We start from the raw sequence: 16,862 nt of genomic DNA, 5'->3' as shown, positions 1-16,862 counted from the left end.
TATTGTCATACAAGTCCTGCAGTAAGACATTTGTAGTTTCCAATAGATGCAGAATCCTACAAGTATAGCAATCTTTTTTACTAGCACTGCAGTATGTTAAGATTGTTTTTATTATGTTCACTGCAATGCTAAAAAGAAGAAAGTATTAGAAATTAATCACTGTAATTATGTGGTCAATGCATTACCTATTTAAATTCATGTTTGGAAGCTACTTTGCTGAGAAACTCCTACAGGAAATCCTAATATACACTATTTTGTTTTATGATCAGGGCTAAAATAAAGCTGCTTCACTGAAAATTATATGGAAAGCTTTCCAGGGGAAAAGACAATGCCAGGTTCATCCTCCATGAGAAAGATCAGGTAGCGTTTTTGTGAATTGTTTCGCCCACATGCAAATGCATGTTAAAGCTGCGAAACTCTTGACAAAGTGTTTAAAGGCTTTTCCAAAAATACAGTGGTTTGGTTGAATTGCTTTTGACAGTGGTTTCCAAGCTTCCGTGTTTGAGCATAGGCTAGTACAGACCCATCTAGCCTAGAGATTATGTGGGGTACCTTGCAGAGACTGACTCTAAGTGGTTGGTAAAATGTCACAGTATTGTGAGCTCTGCTCAGATCCAACTTACACAGTCAAAGCATCATAAAGCTTCCTTCAGCCCCAGGCACTCAGACTTGTATCTCAAAGAACAGTGAGGTCCAGGAGAAAGGGACTCCTTGAGCACATCCCTGACGCCTTGAAAGGACTGAGGATGGAATCCTGGGGCTATAAGTTAACTCATCTCAGGTGCCATCACTGACTGTGACTTTAAGGCTTTACAGTTCTCCTTCAGCTCTCCCAGATTTCTTTTTCCCTTCACTCAGTTGCAGAGTGTGTTTTTCACAGTGGTGTGGCCCTTGGGAGGCATTCCCATGCCCTCCTCTTCATCTTCATGAGGTCAAGTCTGTGCTCTTCCAGGCATACAGCAATAGACAGCAGTGACATGGCTTCATTCCCTTTCTTGTGTTCCAAAACCTGTCCTGACTTTCACATAACTCATGTACCGCTTTTCAGGCTCCTTGGTTCCTCCTTATAATTCTTTTAAGTCATCCCCCTACAGAAGCTGACTTTCTGTTTTGTGATGCTGTGGCTGTGCTTCTCTAGACCTTGAGAAAGCTGGGAGGTCTGTCTGTGCCACCCTTCCCATTCCTCCAAAGAATTTTTGAAAGTTAGAGATAGTTGATATGTTCTTAGAAATTAAATTGGAATTTCAAGGAACCTGTTTCTGAGATTGTGCCCATGCATTTTTATTTCCATTATACTTATGCTTTCTGATAGGTTTCTGTCCTTTCGTACTTTTTTTTTTTTTTGCTTCTGGCTTTTTTCTCTCTTGTACAATATGTATTTTTCCAAATGCTGCTTTTCCAAATGCTGCTTCCAACAGCATATTTTATTATACTGACAAGAACAGCAACACCTCTGTAGATTGTCCTACAGCAAAGGCATGACAGAATAAATGATTATAAATAAGTCATCTTACACAATTTCTGTGTTTCCAGTCCTTCAGTTCCTCTCTCCAAGGGACAAGTGTCCTGGCAAACTTTTGCCTCATATGGTATTTTAGACCCAAACCAGATGCTGACAGAAGAGATGTGATTGCTGCCATTTGAACCCAAATCCCATGGGTATGATAGAATGGCCGCTGGAAGCCATCAAGCATTGATAGACCCCACGTTGCTGGAACTTTGTTAAGTTTTGGGGGTTCAGATATTTATTCTACATGTTCAAACTGCTGCTGGGAGGAGTTACTTTTTTTTAGCCACAGAATTCTGGTACTACATATGTCTTGTAGAAAGATACAAAGCAGCAGTTTGGATGGATTAAACTCTCCATATATCAGTTTCCATGTATACCCTATGTATAAAGTAGGAGTAAAAAATTCTATTTATTCTCTGTTTTTTTGGTGTAATTTATACTGACACTCTTTGGCACAGAAAGTTCAGTTGAAGGCTTTGCTACCACTTCAGATGTGTTCTCACAAAAAGCCACACTGGCTCATGGTGGAGAGCAGCTCTTTGCTGCATCACATTTTCTTTCTTTTATGCACATATTCATGGCTTCTGCATCTGGAAGGATGTCTGACAACACGTGTCATCTGCATGTCATGTTCTGTGTTTGCAAGTCCCTATCTCACACTGCTCACAGGAGCTTCTGGTGCATGTGTTTAAGCTCAGGGCCATTTAAGCACACGGGGCTACATAAGGATGCAGCCCTATAATGCACTTAGAGATGTATTCCCAAATGTCCAAGGGTAAAATTAGTGCAAAAGATTAGCACACAGACCAAGGGAAGATGTGCAAGGAGAAAACCCAGGGGATGGATAAGTTTGTAGTGGTGTTTTCTTATTAATTTGTAAATCTTTTGGAAGTCAGCATTGCTATAGATGTTTTTGAAAGGAATATATCTGTAAATATGGTTTTGGTTGTTTACACATCTTATGAATATGCTTAAAACTGAGGAAGGACTTACATAATCTTACACAGTGTATATGGGTCTTGCCTACAAAGCTGAATGGTAATACCAGCACCCTTGAGGACCTAGAGGCAGAAACTGGTAAGAGCAGAATGTTGCAAGTTGTACAGTTCTTCAAACTGTAATAATAATTATTTCAAAACTGAAATGATTCTGCAATTAGATATATGTCTAATGTATAACATTAACTGAATTATGTAGCTGATCAACAAGTAAAATCCAGGTTTAATTCTCTAAAAATAGAAATACTTCTATGGAAATATCAGATGGGAATGAAGGAAGCCAAAGATCATAAATTGAGATTTTCAGCTACTAGACAGCTGCTCCCTGGGGGTTGCTGCTATATGCCAGTGCTGTACAAAATAGTCCACTGCCTAAGTGTCACAAATATGGTATTCAAATGCAATTTTTATTATGGAGGTCAGAGTCCCTGGCTGACGGGAGAAAAAGACCTGGCCAGAAGTGCCAGCTAAGGGAACATATTAAATAAGCATCAATGACAAGTGTACTCATAGGGAAGTAAAAGTTTTGTCTTTTTTGTTGCTGAAATAAAGTGGGTAATAATTATAAAAAAATAGGAACTAGTCTCTTTGGAGCCATCTTTCCAACTGATAAGATCTAAAAGTATTTTGGAGTATCTCTGAATTTTCAGAATTTCAAGGATTTTAGTAGAAATAATCATTCTTATTTTGAATAAACAGTTCATCATGGGGTGTTCTGGAAGATGTTGTGTGGATTTGCTGCTCTGTTACCTCCTTGTCATCCCTGAAAAGAATGTCAAACAGGAGATGTGATGGCATGAAAGAAAGAAGTGCCACTTCTCTCAAATGTGATTTTGACAGATCTGTTTCAGAAGGCCCTGCAGAGCAGTGCTAGTCATGGAGGGTGTGCATCACGAGGCTTGTTCATCTCTGCTGATGGGACTTTACTAAAACCACTGTCTTGTTGGACCCTGTTTCAGGTGGGATTCCCTTTGTCCTCACTGGAGAGCTTTTCCAGCAGTCACAGAGGCCAGCTGCATTCATGATAGCTGGGACAGTCAACTGGCTCTGCAACTTCGCAGTGGGACTGCTCTTCCCCTTCATCCAGGTACTCAACATCCCTGGTAATTGACATGCTGTGATATCACTGCTGTAAACAATTCCCTTGAGGTTTTGAAAACCTGACCTAGTCCATGGGGCAGCCCCAGCTCATCCAGCAAACGGATGCTTCTGTGTGGTTTAATAGGTTTTTCTTCCAGAAGATGAGGAGTGACTGTTTTGGTAGCATTAGGTCCTCCCTTCTGGCCCAGCTGGCCAGGCACTTCTGGTTCTACCACCTGCCCCCATGGCAGCTGGGCAGGGACAGAGAACAAAATCCCAAATCTAGGGGTATTTACTCAGAATACTTTTATTTAGATAAGTATTTTGGTTGGGGTTTTTTTTGTTTGTTTTTTGGGGGGTTGGTTTTGGGTTTCTTCTTTTTGTTGTTGTTGTTGTTGTTGTTGTGGGGGTTTTTGGGTTTTTTTTGGGGGGTATCTCTTTTGTTCTGTTGGGGTTTTTGTGTTTGTTTGTTTTGTTTTGTTTTTTTTAATTATCCAGACACATTTCTTCAAAATTGTAGTTTCTGCCTCCTGCATAAAACCGGGGATAACCCCAAGTTCTGCTTAGCTGTCAGATTTGAATTAATGCAACTCATGACAATCCCTACTTGTTCTGCTAATGCTACCTGACAGATCACGTGGTGAAAACTGCTTTAAAAGACCCTCAGTAAATTCAAATTAAAAGGCAAATTGCATTTTATAATTTTCCACATGCATATTAAAACTTTTTGAGTGATTTAGTATGCATCCATATGAAGTTTGCTGTAGCCTTGGGGAATTCATCATTATGTGTCATAAAAATATCCAGTTGTGTGATTAGAAAATTATCCAGTTTAGTTTTAATGAGGATAAATTTTATTTCCAGCTTGAAGGGTTTTTTTTTGGGATTTTTTCTTCTTTTAAAGAAAAGAGAAATAAAAAGAGAAAAAGCTTAGAGTTTGTACCTAAAGATGAAAGCAGTGTTACTCAGACTTTGATTTTTAAAGCTTTTTCACAAGATCAAACTAGAACATCTCCTCTTTCCCAAGCTTTAACTTTTTTCCTATTTCAGTCAACCTTATTCTCGAAATTCAGTTTATGAGTCACCACTTTCTTCACATAGAGGCAATATCTTCTTAGCTCATTTTATAAACCTTAACCAGGAAAAAAAATCTTTAAGGTACCTTCACAGGATGCATGCATAATCCTGTCTGTGTATTTAAATACTAACCTGATTGCTTGAGAAACAGCAGCAATTTTTTTGATCCTTGGTGTGCTTCTACAAAATTATTCCAAACATTTGGGAAACAAATCTGTTAAGTTTAGGGTTACTAAAAAAATCAACCAGTAGTTAGTTTTCCAAATGTCACCAATTAACTAATTTGAATGACTAGATTTTTGCCCTTCAACCATCTGTAGATAAATATAATCAAAGAGTGGCTTGAGTCATACATTAAAATATATGGATGAGATTGAAAATCTAGTATACAAATAAATTTTTGACAAATTTAAAAAAGAAATTGGATGTGGCTTCTCTTCCAGGTCTCATCACTACCTATTTGAGGTGCTGAAATGTGAACGGGGACACAGTAAATCAGAAATTAGAATGTATATGTGTGGAAATGGGTGCAATGAGCTGAAGCAGGCACAGGGAACAACAAACCAGCAGAAAAGTATAATCTAAAAGGCCAAAAACTCCTGGTGCAGTAGGATAGGCTTCTTGTGTTAAAGATATATTTTTCATTAGCAATAAGTTTGCAGGAATAGACTTCAGTAATCCAGTGGTGTAGCAGGACCTTAAATTCCATGTTATCTAGAAAAAGTTTCTGTTTACTTTTTGTAATGTGCTGTGCAAATACAAAGAATTACTAAACATCAATAATTACAAAATAATTTCCCAACATGCTATTTTCACTACGTGCTGATGCATTTTTATTTAATATTTCAGGTTGTGCTATTAGATTGTTATGAGGCACTTAAAGACTACATGTTAAATTAGTGATATACTGTAGGAAAATGTACCAGATTTATCCAGAAGTTTTCTGTCGTAATAATTTCTCTTTCTAGAAAACTGTGCAGAATCTTTTTTTGATGTCAAAGTCACACTGTATATTCAGTACATATTCAAGAAATATTTAAATTCTTATGTATTTTATATTTTTAATTTTCAAGAACAGCTCATCTTCAGACTTTCCTCCTAATACAAAAGTTTCCAATAACTGGGGAATGCAGAGGAATATCCCATTGTGATTAGGGAACTGCTATATGGAAAACTGATTTGACTCTTAACTGGGGTTTGACCAAAATAATCTGCTTGGATCTGTGATCCAGAAGGAGCTCAGTATCATATGGGATAAAGGTGCTACAAGCCTTGAAGCCTTAGTTTAGATTGCCTATCAGTACAATGCCAAGAGCTGCATGTGTGTTTATTTTCCTCCTTTCAGAAACTAATTTATTTGTGCCTGTGAAGTAGTACTTCTGAGTCATTACACTGGATTCTGGAGGTTCTCTTTTACTTCTACTTTATTTCTTCCTTAGTTTTACACTAGAGATTTTCATTCTCAAGATTCATTTACTCAGCAAGATTGTCTTTTGGTTGTGATTATTTCCTTACTGTGTAATAGTATCCCTTGACTTTTTCTATTACTCAGCACAAGGATTTCAATAACAGGTGTGTGCAGAAAGTTATGCATAGTCTCCCTGAGCCAAGGTGTTTTAAAGTTCTTCAAATACATTGGATGTTTCATGTAATGACAGTGTCCCTGTGTTAGGGGAAAAGTTAATGGTTACAGTTCCCCTCAAAGATGAGAAAATGAAATATGTGCTATCAGAGGGTTAGATGTGCTTGTCTTAATTAGAAGCAGCCCACTTCAGAGATACAATATAAGGATGTTACACTTTTTTGAAGAGATAGTGTTGTGTGAAGGTCATGGTTGAAATTGCAGTTCATGTCTAAAAATGTCTCTATTTTTTACTTAGGAATTATGTTTCATGAGCATTATACTTCAGTCCTTCTTCATTGTCCTGCACTTTCAGCAGAACCTTAAATTATGTCTGGAACAGAAGAAGGACAAAGGGGAAAGGACACAAGCCCTTATCCATTTGTTTCACTGCATTATATCAATTTGAAGCAAAGTGAAGTCAAACGTCTACATGAATAACAGTTTTTCTGCTGATCAATTTTGTAAGACATTGAACCATTATCACTTGACCTCAGCGCTTCAAAAGCCAGTTTGACCCACATCACATGACACTAATCTTCATGGCAACTTCCAAATGCAAGGAGCCTTTGCTAGTGTCAGGGGTTGTGACTTTGCAAGTTGAGAATTTAGAGTCACGTTTGGCATTTGCTGGGAAGAGCCAAAAGTTTTTTTTTAAATATTAATGTGTTACGTTTGTTAAATTAATTCAGATTTTTTTTTCATTTGCTCATTTATTTTGCTGTATCTCCCCTAGAATATATGTTTTCCTGTTTCCAGTATCACAGTCCTGCTTAGAATCTAATTTTTGCTACAGGGTGTGTTAAGTCAGTAAGCAACCTCTGTTAAATAGCACATAATGGTCCTCTCAACTACTTTTAGATTCCTCCAGAATATGGTGCTCACAGCATGCAAGCTATTTACAGGAAGACTGTTCTCAGCTAGATTGCTTCAAAAGTAGCAAATTGTGCAGGTTTTTTAATTAAAACAAGAATTCTGGTCATTTCAATGTTAGCTTTTTATTTGTTTCAGTTTACTTTTTAGCCTTAAAAAATGAGCTCTTTTCCTCATTCATTTTGGGCACCTAAAGTCAGTTCATGATGCTAAAAATTGAGTATTCTTTACTATTGTATTTAAAGTGAGATGGGGGAAATGCCTGTACATTCTCTCTAATGTGTATGGCAGCCCCCCACAATCTGGGGATAGGTTTGTTCACCTCTTAGCTTATGAAAATGTGGCAAAGCTGCAGCTGCTTATTCATACATGTTGCTTATGCAGCTCTATTTCATCCTCAAAGTCAGGACTGATTGCTTGCCATGCCTGGGATCTGATTTGGGGGAATTACCTGAGTACTTCAACTTTGATTCTTTTTTGTGGTAGTTGCATGTGTGTCTTAGGTAAATAATTTCTTGGTTTTCTTTTTTTTTTTCCCACAAATACAAAGCCTTGATCATTTGCAGAAAAGACAAAAATGAGTAATTCAGGATTCAGTTTTCCAGAATTTGTAGAAATGCTGTTTTTCAAATGGCCTCATTAGAAAGCTGATATTAAAATAGAAGGTGATGAATTTTAAAGTTTACGCTTAACTATTAAATATCCTGTATAGCAATAGCCCTCACCAGCCTCAAAAAATCCAATGCAAATCCTGCTTGGGAGAGGTTTTAATGGTTTGCTGACCTAGTAGGTGCTGCCCTCAGGAGATTGCATCAATAAGTGTGTCTGCTGTTCTTTTGCTCACCCCATACACCTGATAGGGCAGGTGTCCCTCAGTGACCCCGGAGAGCCTGGCCCTTCAAGGATCCTCACTGTGTATCTGCCCTTGATAAGGAATGGATATCTACCAGGAGACAGCAGTGTTGCTATTTAGGGATCCACCTGAAGCTCTGCTCACCTTTGAACCTTGGGTGTTCTTGCAGGAGGTTATGCTAAGGGAATGCTAAGGGAGAACAGCTGCAAAGCACAGGCTGTTGTAGAGCTTTGTTCTGACCTCCTTCTGACCTTTGGGTTTGTAACCCTGCAGGTAAAAGCCTGGCTTCAGGTATTGCTAAGGAAGCGTTCCCAGCTCTGGCAAGGCTGCCTGGGGGTGGGGGAGGAGAAGCAGCTTTGTTCTGCAAAGGTGCATTGTGTTCCGAGCCTGAGCGGTACATGCAGGCAGAGTGAAGAGAGCAGCACGGGGGGATGTGTCAGTGGGACATGGACGTGTCAGTGGGACATGGATGGGGCTGCTCTGGAACTTCCTGCGTGCCCAGGGCTGCTGCTGCTGCTGCTGCTTGGAGCAGAGGGTGAGGCAGTAACCTGTCCTTACGTGAAGAAATGCAGAGCTACAGAAACCACACACTTGTCTTGAATTTTTTCTCTATTTGCTTAGAACTTCCATTCAGAATTTATTTGCTTTTACTTCTTCCTCTGACATTCCCTTCCTCTTTTAGCTGCCCCTTCCAGCTGTTCAGAGGTGGTATGTTTTGCTAAATTGAATACTTGTATGCACCAGAAGAGTCAAGCTACTCTTCTGGTGGACACAAGTATTCAATTTTTTGACCACGGAGGCTTCTACTCCATGTAGCAGGTGAAATACTGTCACAAAGCATAGAAAAAGGATTTACCTTTCAAATTTTATCCTATATATTGTAATTATTCTTGTATCATTGACAATGCACATGTCAGTGAAGAATCTTCAGACCATCCATGTCTCTAGGCTCAAATACCCAGAGCTGCAGAGAATCCGTGCTTTGTCACCAAAGACTTTAATTAAAGTTCTTCCTCAGCCTTTTACTCCCACCCCAGCCCAGGATAAGCAATATTCTGTGGTTTTACTTCTACAGTAGCAGCAGCAGGCTCACCTCTGGCAGCTTGGAAGGAGTAAAACAACAGAGAAACTACAGGTTAGTTAGGAGACTATGGTGATTACAAATAGTCAGTGAGGTCCACAGGTTTCATGGAGATAATATAAATAATATCCAATATAAATAAAAGAAAGTATACTAATCTCATGGAACAAAGATCCTGTTTCCTGGCAGATCAATCAGTACCTTTTCTGTAGTAGCCATTGTTCAATAACTCAGCATTTACTGCAGTTCACCATAGTATTTCACCTTCTAGGTTCCCTGATGGGCACATCAGAGATTTTTGGGCCAATCTATTGCTTTATCCACCCTCAAATCTTTCCTCCAGCACCAGGCAATTAAAAATACATCAGAAACAGATAAAAATAAATTAAACATCTGGGCTGAACTGTATCCCTCCTATGTCCCACTAAAGGTTTTTACTGAGTTGGGATTTGTGATTTAACATTTTTCTCCCCCTTCACCCTGTATTTCTGTCTTACAACCTTTATCAGTGTGCAGTGCATATAGAGGGTTTCATGTTTATAATGAGTAATTTAATTAGTATGTGATGTTCTGTGTCAAATGCAGGTTTGGGTGATGTAAATTGAACTCTGGATGACTTATAAAAGGTTTATGGATGAGTGGTTTTCTTTGCTGTGAGTGTAAATAATAACCAGCTTTAAGAAAATATTATAACTGAAGAATGGCTGGTGATGAAAAGGCTTTTTGTGGATACCCTGCAGTGTTCCTTCTGTCTGGGAATTATGGACCTGTTGGACAAATCCTGCAGGATGCAATAAACCCTACAAAACCCACTTGTAGGATTTATAACAAAATTTAATTTTTAGCTTACTCTCTGTGAAACTTCAGTTGGAGGTCCTTGAGGGCTGCTTCTTAAGAGATTGCAGAAATTAAGAAGAGTATGATTATTACAAATAAATATAAATACTTAGGTAAAATAATTGCAAATAAAACATGCACTCATGAGTGTTTAGCTCAATTAGAAGAGGTTTACTTAGATATGAATCAAAGATAATAAGCACTAATTTATTTAGCTCATGGACAGCAAAGAAATCAAGAGGAATTAGAAAGGGGGCACAAAGTTGTGTCTGCACCACCAAAAGACACATTTATTACAATTTATTACAATTGATTGCCATGTTTATTTATATGGGGTATCAAAGGTTCACTTTCATCATGGAGAATATTTAATTCAGTGAAATTTTAAAAAGTGAGAAACATGATTCTGGGTTGAAATTCTGCCATTCAGCTGAAGAGCAATTACAAATGCAGAAGATGCAGATGTAAAATTTCAATTCTTAGCATGACAGGATGATTTATGAGGCACTGCAAAATTATTTTCCCCTGTCTGCTATATCCTTTTGCTTCTGCCTCTGTACAAGCTATTTGTTCTATTAAGTTCTATTTGTTACATGCCAGAATATCCCCCCCACCCATGTTATCCTTGTTGTTTGGCTTCTGATTGTCAGCTTGCTCAGGACTTCATGCTTCTAGGATTTAATGAAAAAGCATTGGTGATCTCTAGAGTCCATAGATTATATCATAGAATGCACTTGCTGGCTTTTCCTGTTACAGGCAGGATTTGAAGCACTGAACTAGGTAATGAATTATCCACAGAAACAGAGAACATTGTGACTAGGCAGGCTGGAAATCAGCCATGGTATTAAAAAGCAGCTGCAGGAAAGGGTTTGTTCCATTTTTTCTTTCTCGTTCCACGCAGGAATTAATGTTCTTCTTGCACACCACACATGATGCATAATGAGCAAGTGAAACATAAGAATAGTGCCAAGAATTGCATACACCTTGAGCACCCAAAGCAGGGAGTTAAACCAGCCTGGAGTGTAGGACTGGTGTGACTAACGAGGCATGATGAGAGTCTGTTACAAAAATGTGTGAAATGAAGGTTACTGGCTCTGTCTTACTTGTTTCTGTTACATACCTTTAATGGCATCTATAAGTATGTGTGTTGAGGAAGACAGGTCTGCTTCTTCTGTCCTGAGTGGTTTTCCCAGGGGTAACCTCAGCCTTGTAGCACCTGAGGTGATGTGTGAGGAGTTTGGCTCTCCTTGGATTTGTTGTTCATGACTCGACACGAGGCACCACAGTAATGTCACCTTATTTTTGGAGTTGGAGATACACTTTCTGGCTTAATTCAGCCTTGTTAATAAAAGCAATTAGAAAAATACGGGTAAATTGGATGTTTGAGAGTGTAAATCAATAGAAGAAGTAGGGAGGTTTCCTCAAATGTTGCAAGTGGCTTCTGTGGAGCCATAATATCAAACCTGTTCCAAGTTCAACAAAGCTCAGATTGCAATATGGTATTTATCAAATGTTTTTTCACAACTGTACTGCTGAAACGTAACTGGTAGCTGCTAAATGATCTAATAATCACCAGGCAAGAAATAGTTATGTTTCAGTGAACAACAACTCCTACTGGCTGGTTGGAGCCTTTATAATCAATTTATAAATGAACTCCTTTACATCTACTCTCTTTGGTTTTGCAGTGAAGTAAAATCCATAGCATTCAAATATGGTCTGTACTTTGCATTCCCTTAACTAACTCTTACACTTTCTAGCATGAAAAGAAATGCATTTTATGGACTTTTTTTCCTGCTGCGAACTCCCGTAACCACAAGAGTGATAACAAATGTGTGCTATTTGGGGTTTTTCCTCATTTATTTTGCAAATCTCAAAGCCTGTAACTGCTGTGGTGAAGATGCCCCTGGCTATGGCAGTTTTTCCATGGGTTTTGTAGAGGTGTGCAGCACTGCTGAAGCGGGTCTCAGTTCCTGTACCTGGGACTGGGAGGTGGTGTGCAGAACCACCCAGTGAAACATCTGCCTCATTTCCAGGAACCCCAGGGCAGTGCCAGGCTCAGCTGAGCACAGTGCAGGATTCCTGCTCTTCCCCAGCTCAGTCTGGTGTCTCCCAGCACTGCCCAGATTGCAGCTCTCTGTGGCTGTGCCAGTCACCTGCTTTGCTGTCGACAGGCCACAGGCAGTGTTGGAAGAACCAAAATTTCATGCATTTTTATGAACATCTCAGCACTCCAACTAGCAATGAGTGCCAGTACTGTACTTGGCTAAAAATTGCTCCATACACCCCATTTTTTCTTTCAAACCATTCCTGCCTTTCTTCTGAATTTTTTCTCTTTTGTAATGACTATCTCCTCCGTTTTCTGTTCACAGGCTGGTTTACAGACCTACTGCTTCCTAGTGTTCGCTGGCGTCTGCTTTGCAGGAGCAGCCTACCTGTTCTTTGTCCTGCCTGAAACAAAAAATAAGACATTTCATGAGATCAGCCAAGCATTTGCCAAAAGGAATAAAGTACCTTTAGAAATGCAAGAGATGAACCATTACCCAGGGGAGAGGAAACCAAGTGAAGAACAAGAATCAAACTTCACATCTCCAGTGGACAATGGGGAAACCATAAAAAGGATTGTGTAAACCCAGGATGTTCTTTCAGGGGATGGGGGAGAGAGTGCTCTTTTCATTTATAGCAGTGCACAACTTGTATATTTTATGAACATCATTAACTACTTCTCCTTTGAAAATGTTCTAAGTGAGTATGGGTGAATTCATTAGCAGCTGGGGTAACAGTTGAGACAATGAGGGGTGGGAGGAGAGGCAACTGATAAAATAAATGAGATGGAGATTCCTTGGCACCTGTGAAGCAAGTGCTGTGGTGAGTGGGATGGGGAATATAGACTTGGAGATGTGAAGTGGCAGTGGGGAGCCAGAGTGTTGAGCAGCAGCTGGCTGAGCACCCCTAAGTGCTCACGGGGAGGTGGGCATGCTCTCTGCAAGAGGAGGAGGAGGCAGAGAAAAGGGAAGAGATCCCAGTGGGGGTCTGCTGAGAAGCAAACCTGGAATGGCACCAGAATTAGTTTCTCCATGTTTCCCAAGATGTCACTCAAGCTCCCCATGAGAACTGACATGACACTTCCCTGACCTCCCATTCCTTTTCTAACTATTTTACCTTTAACTTGCGTTGTTTGAACATCTCCCACCTTCCCACAAATGGGCAGCTCTGGGTCCTGATGAGTTTCCTTGTCTCACTTGCAAATCCTGATTCACTAGTAATAGAGTTTGTAAAAATCGTGCTCAACAAGAGTTGTCTCCAGTTTCTGGGTTTGCTGGCACTGCATTTCTCTGAATATATATATTTACATAATTTTAATTTTTAAACTTAAAAGGTTTAATATGAAAGGAAAACAAAACCTCATGGGGAAGTGAGAGAACTCTGATGGTATGTGTAGGGCATAGTATTGAAACAAAAATTCAAACATGAAGTGTTCCAAGGGTTAGGGGTTTTAGGTTTTTTTGTTTGTTTGTTGCTTTTCTTTTCAAATTCCTTTTAAAGCAAGTCTTAGGAGCCCAAATTTCCCTGAGACCTCACAACTTAGTTCTTAACACTCAGATCTCTGCACAGGAATTTAGGCCTCTATTTCTTAAACACTAATTTTTATTCAGGCATTAGATTCTGAAGCACCAGGCCTAGCTCTTATTAACAAGTTTCTGAGCTATCTAAAGTTTTGTAAAACTGCTTGATTTCATGAGAGTAAGACTCAGCAGGCTCTCAGCGGTTCAGCCACCAATTAATGGGATTTTTTTCTTAATGAACATCATCTTTACAGTTTGTAATTTTGATAAGTTTTTCTTGATCCCTCTAGGTACCTGGATGTTGATATAAAAAGAATTTTTAAATTAAATAGCTGTTTTATAGGAAAAGTCAGGAAGTCTTTGAGCTGCTCTCAGTTAGGAGTAAGACACAAGAAGAAAGTGCAGCATGTAGGTAGAGTCAACTGCTTCCACAAGTTATATTTATTATTCTAGAAATTCATGAATTTGGAGCATTTTTGCAAGAAAATTTGCATATATATTCATATATGTCTGCATATATGAATATATATGTATATATACTCCAAGTATAGATGCATATTAATATTCAATGGCTTAATATTAGTGCCTTTAAGTGAAAGAGGGTAGATAGAGATTGGATATTAGGAAGAAATTCTTTACTGTGAGGCACTGGAAGAGGTTGCCCAAAGAAGCTGTGGCTGCCCCATCCCTGGAATTGTTCAAGTCCAGATTGGATGGGGCTTTGAGCAATCTGGTCTAGTGGAAAGTGTCCTTGCCCATGGTGGGGGATTGGAACAAGATGATCTTTAGAGTTCCTTCCAACCCAGACTATTCTATGATTCTGTGATTTATATTCGTGTATATACACACACAGTGGATAATTATTTTCTGGTATCTGCGGGGGGAGGGGAGGGTTGTTTGTATTTCTCCAAGTAATAAGCTCATTTTTGTTTTGTTCTACACTGTAAATTACACTGTAAATTATAATATGATATGCTAATGTTCAGCTGTTACTACTAATTTATGCATATAGTTTTATACTGTGATTTATTTGTATATGGCATATTTACCACGGACATCATAAGCTGACCTAAGAGGGCAATTTCATTACTAGATAATTGACAAAAAATTGATGGGTGCTTTTATGCCAGACTTTGTGGAGTTTTTTTCCATTGGGATAGAAGTACAGCCATAAGAAAATTAAATATATATGAGAAAGAGAATTGAGAATGAAAAAAAAATTGTGGGTTTGGTGCTACTATTAAGAAAGAGCAAAGTCGGATTATTCCAACAGACAGTCATAAATGGAAGCTAATCAAATACTGTGGAGAAAACGGAACAAATAATTATTGTAATAACCACTCGTAAAATTATATATACAGCAAATGAAAGTATACCTTTCAGTGCCTTTAGTTCCCTATTCCAAGGGTTACATGAGGCTTGCAAGGTGAATGGCTATGTAAACACTGAGTGTGAATGCCAGCCCTCCAGAAAATTTTATGAAAAATTTCTTCCTGTTTTGCCTGTAGGGCAAGACTGGCAAATTCAGACCTTCTCCTTCAGACTGGGAATTACCTTACTTTGTAATTAGGGCTACTAACCTGGTATGATGAGATCTGCTTTGAGCCATGGTGGAAGATTGGAAACCAATATTATTAGAATGAGCAGAATTTAGCACTTAGTGCTGTTCATCAGCATACATTATAGACACTTTTGAAAATGTTACCACTGGATAAATTCAATTAAATATCATGCTGACCTGATACCTGATCCTGTATCAGAAATCAGGACTTCTGCAACAAGATAAAATCATCTTACATTTGCCTACCATTGCATTTGGAGCCCAGCTCTGAATGCATAGGTAGAGATGTCTGATAGAATTTCCTATCACAGCTCGGGGGCCTCATACAGTGTTAGCAGCAAGGGGTCATGTTTTCATTTCTGCAATCCCATTTGCCCTCTCCTGTCCTGCCTGAGATGGGCGCACACTTTCTGTGTGGCTGCAAAGAGCTGCTACAGGCTGGTCACGGTGTGGGACGGGGGTTCCACAGGGGTTCCGCATCTCACCTGGTTTTTCTTGCCATCCAATGTTCAAAGCAATTCCAGGCCAAGCTAGTGCTTTGTTCACTAGCCAGGAAAGTGTCTTCTGCCTTGGGCTGTGGGAGTTTCAGATGTGCCAGTACTTCATTAACTTTCTCATCTCTGACCCTAATGAGTGTGTTGTTCTTGAAGTTGTTCCATACAGTTTTTTTCCATTGTTACGCTGCTATAATTTTTCCAGCAATGAGAGGACCACATGGAAAATATCAACAGCTTATAGTTTATTTTTTCTCGTTGAATGTATCTAATTGTCTATAGCCTGTGTGTTTGTCAGCAAGTGTTGTGTGGTGCCACATTCCCTTTTCTTGTCTGACATTGGGGTGAGGTATTGTGAGGTGGTGTTTGTATGGGTACCACAAGTCTGTGTGATCAACTATGTCCATGCATAGTGATTGCAAAATAAACCTTTGGAATAAAATTTAAATTATGTGGATTTTGTTCTGGGTAAATCTGAACCTTCCCATGTGCACATGCTTCAATTCCCTGAGGTTTTGTATGTCCCAGTACAAGACTGTTCAGTCCTGTGTCTGGATGAGCCAAGTCATTGTGAACACTGCAGTTGCGTTGTTGGGAATTATGGGAAGAAAATGGTCCTTGAAACTGCATATTTTTTTAAGAATTATTTATATTTTGATTCTCAAATCAGAATCCACACTTCATTCTTTCATATGTTTATACTGGGCTTCTGAAATAAAAATGCAGACAACGGTGTGAGGAAAATTATTAAAACTGGCTAGTGGTAGTAATAACGCTTATAAGAATTGTTGAAACTGGTGAGGCTTTTTGCAGAAAGTTGCCATTTGCAATGGATGAATTTGAGTTGCTACAGCTCTAGTTTTTGATGAGAAATTCAGTCAAGTGACTATTTCTGCTACAAGGATATGCAAAAACTGAAATCTGAAATATGTATAAAAAGTTGAATTTCATACTTCAGGTTTTGAAGCCAATTTTCACTCCACAAGGATCTGCTTTCTAGTGGGGGAAGATGTGAGTAATAATCCATATGGGATAATTTTCATCTTCAGAGTAAAATTTAAAAAAGTAAAAAAACAAAGTGAAAAGAAGCCCATTGAAAAACCAACTCTTTGAAATTTGCTTTCTTTCATTTGACTGTTTTTATGTGCTTTTGCTTACAGACATCACCATATAAACTACTGGAGCTCACATCACCTCACACAGCAGGAAGAACAAATCCAAGTAAAGCATTCTTAGGAAATGCCTGTGGACTTCTCCTTTCAGTGTAACTCTAGTAAACAGAGTTCAGATAAAATCTAAAAACCTGAAACACAC

The 16,862-nt window shown here is 38.9% G+C and overlaps 1 protein-coding gene across 3 annotated transcripts in view; it reads left to right on the top strand.

The window, feature by feature from the left end:
* The window catches only part of SLC2A9 (solute carrier family 2 member 9), a 76,258-nt gene extending 63,701 nt beyond the window's left edge, over positions 1-12,557 (top strand). For all 3 annotated transcript variants that reach the window (XM_030947734.1, XM_030947733.1, XM_030947732.1), the window contains exons 11-12: positions 3,468-3,595; positions 12,300-12,557. In XM_030947734.1, coding sequence (XP_030803594.1) covers positions 3,468-3,595; positions 12,300-12,557 — 386 coding nt within the window. The remainder of the gene's footprint in view (positions 1-3,467; positions 3,596-12,299) is intronic.
* The last annotated feature ends 4,305 nt before the right edge of the window (positions 12,558-16,862 follow it).

The sequence above is a fragment of the Camarhynchus parvulus genome, chromosome 4, assembly GCF_901933205.1.
Source record: "Camarhynchus parvulus chromosome 4, STF_HiC, whole genome shotgun sequence".
Lineage (NCBI taxonomy): Eukaryota > Metazoa > Chordata > Aves > Passeriformes > Thraupidae > Camarhynchus > Camarhynchus parvulus.
Note: the sequence above shows the minus strand (reverse complement) of the source record. Positions and strands in the feature narration are given on the sequence as shown.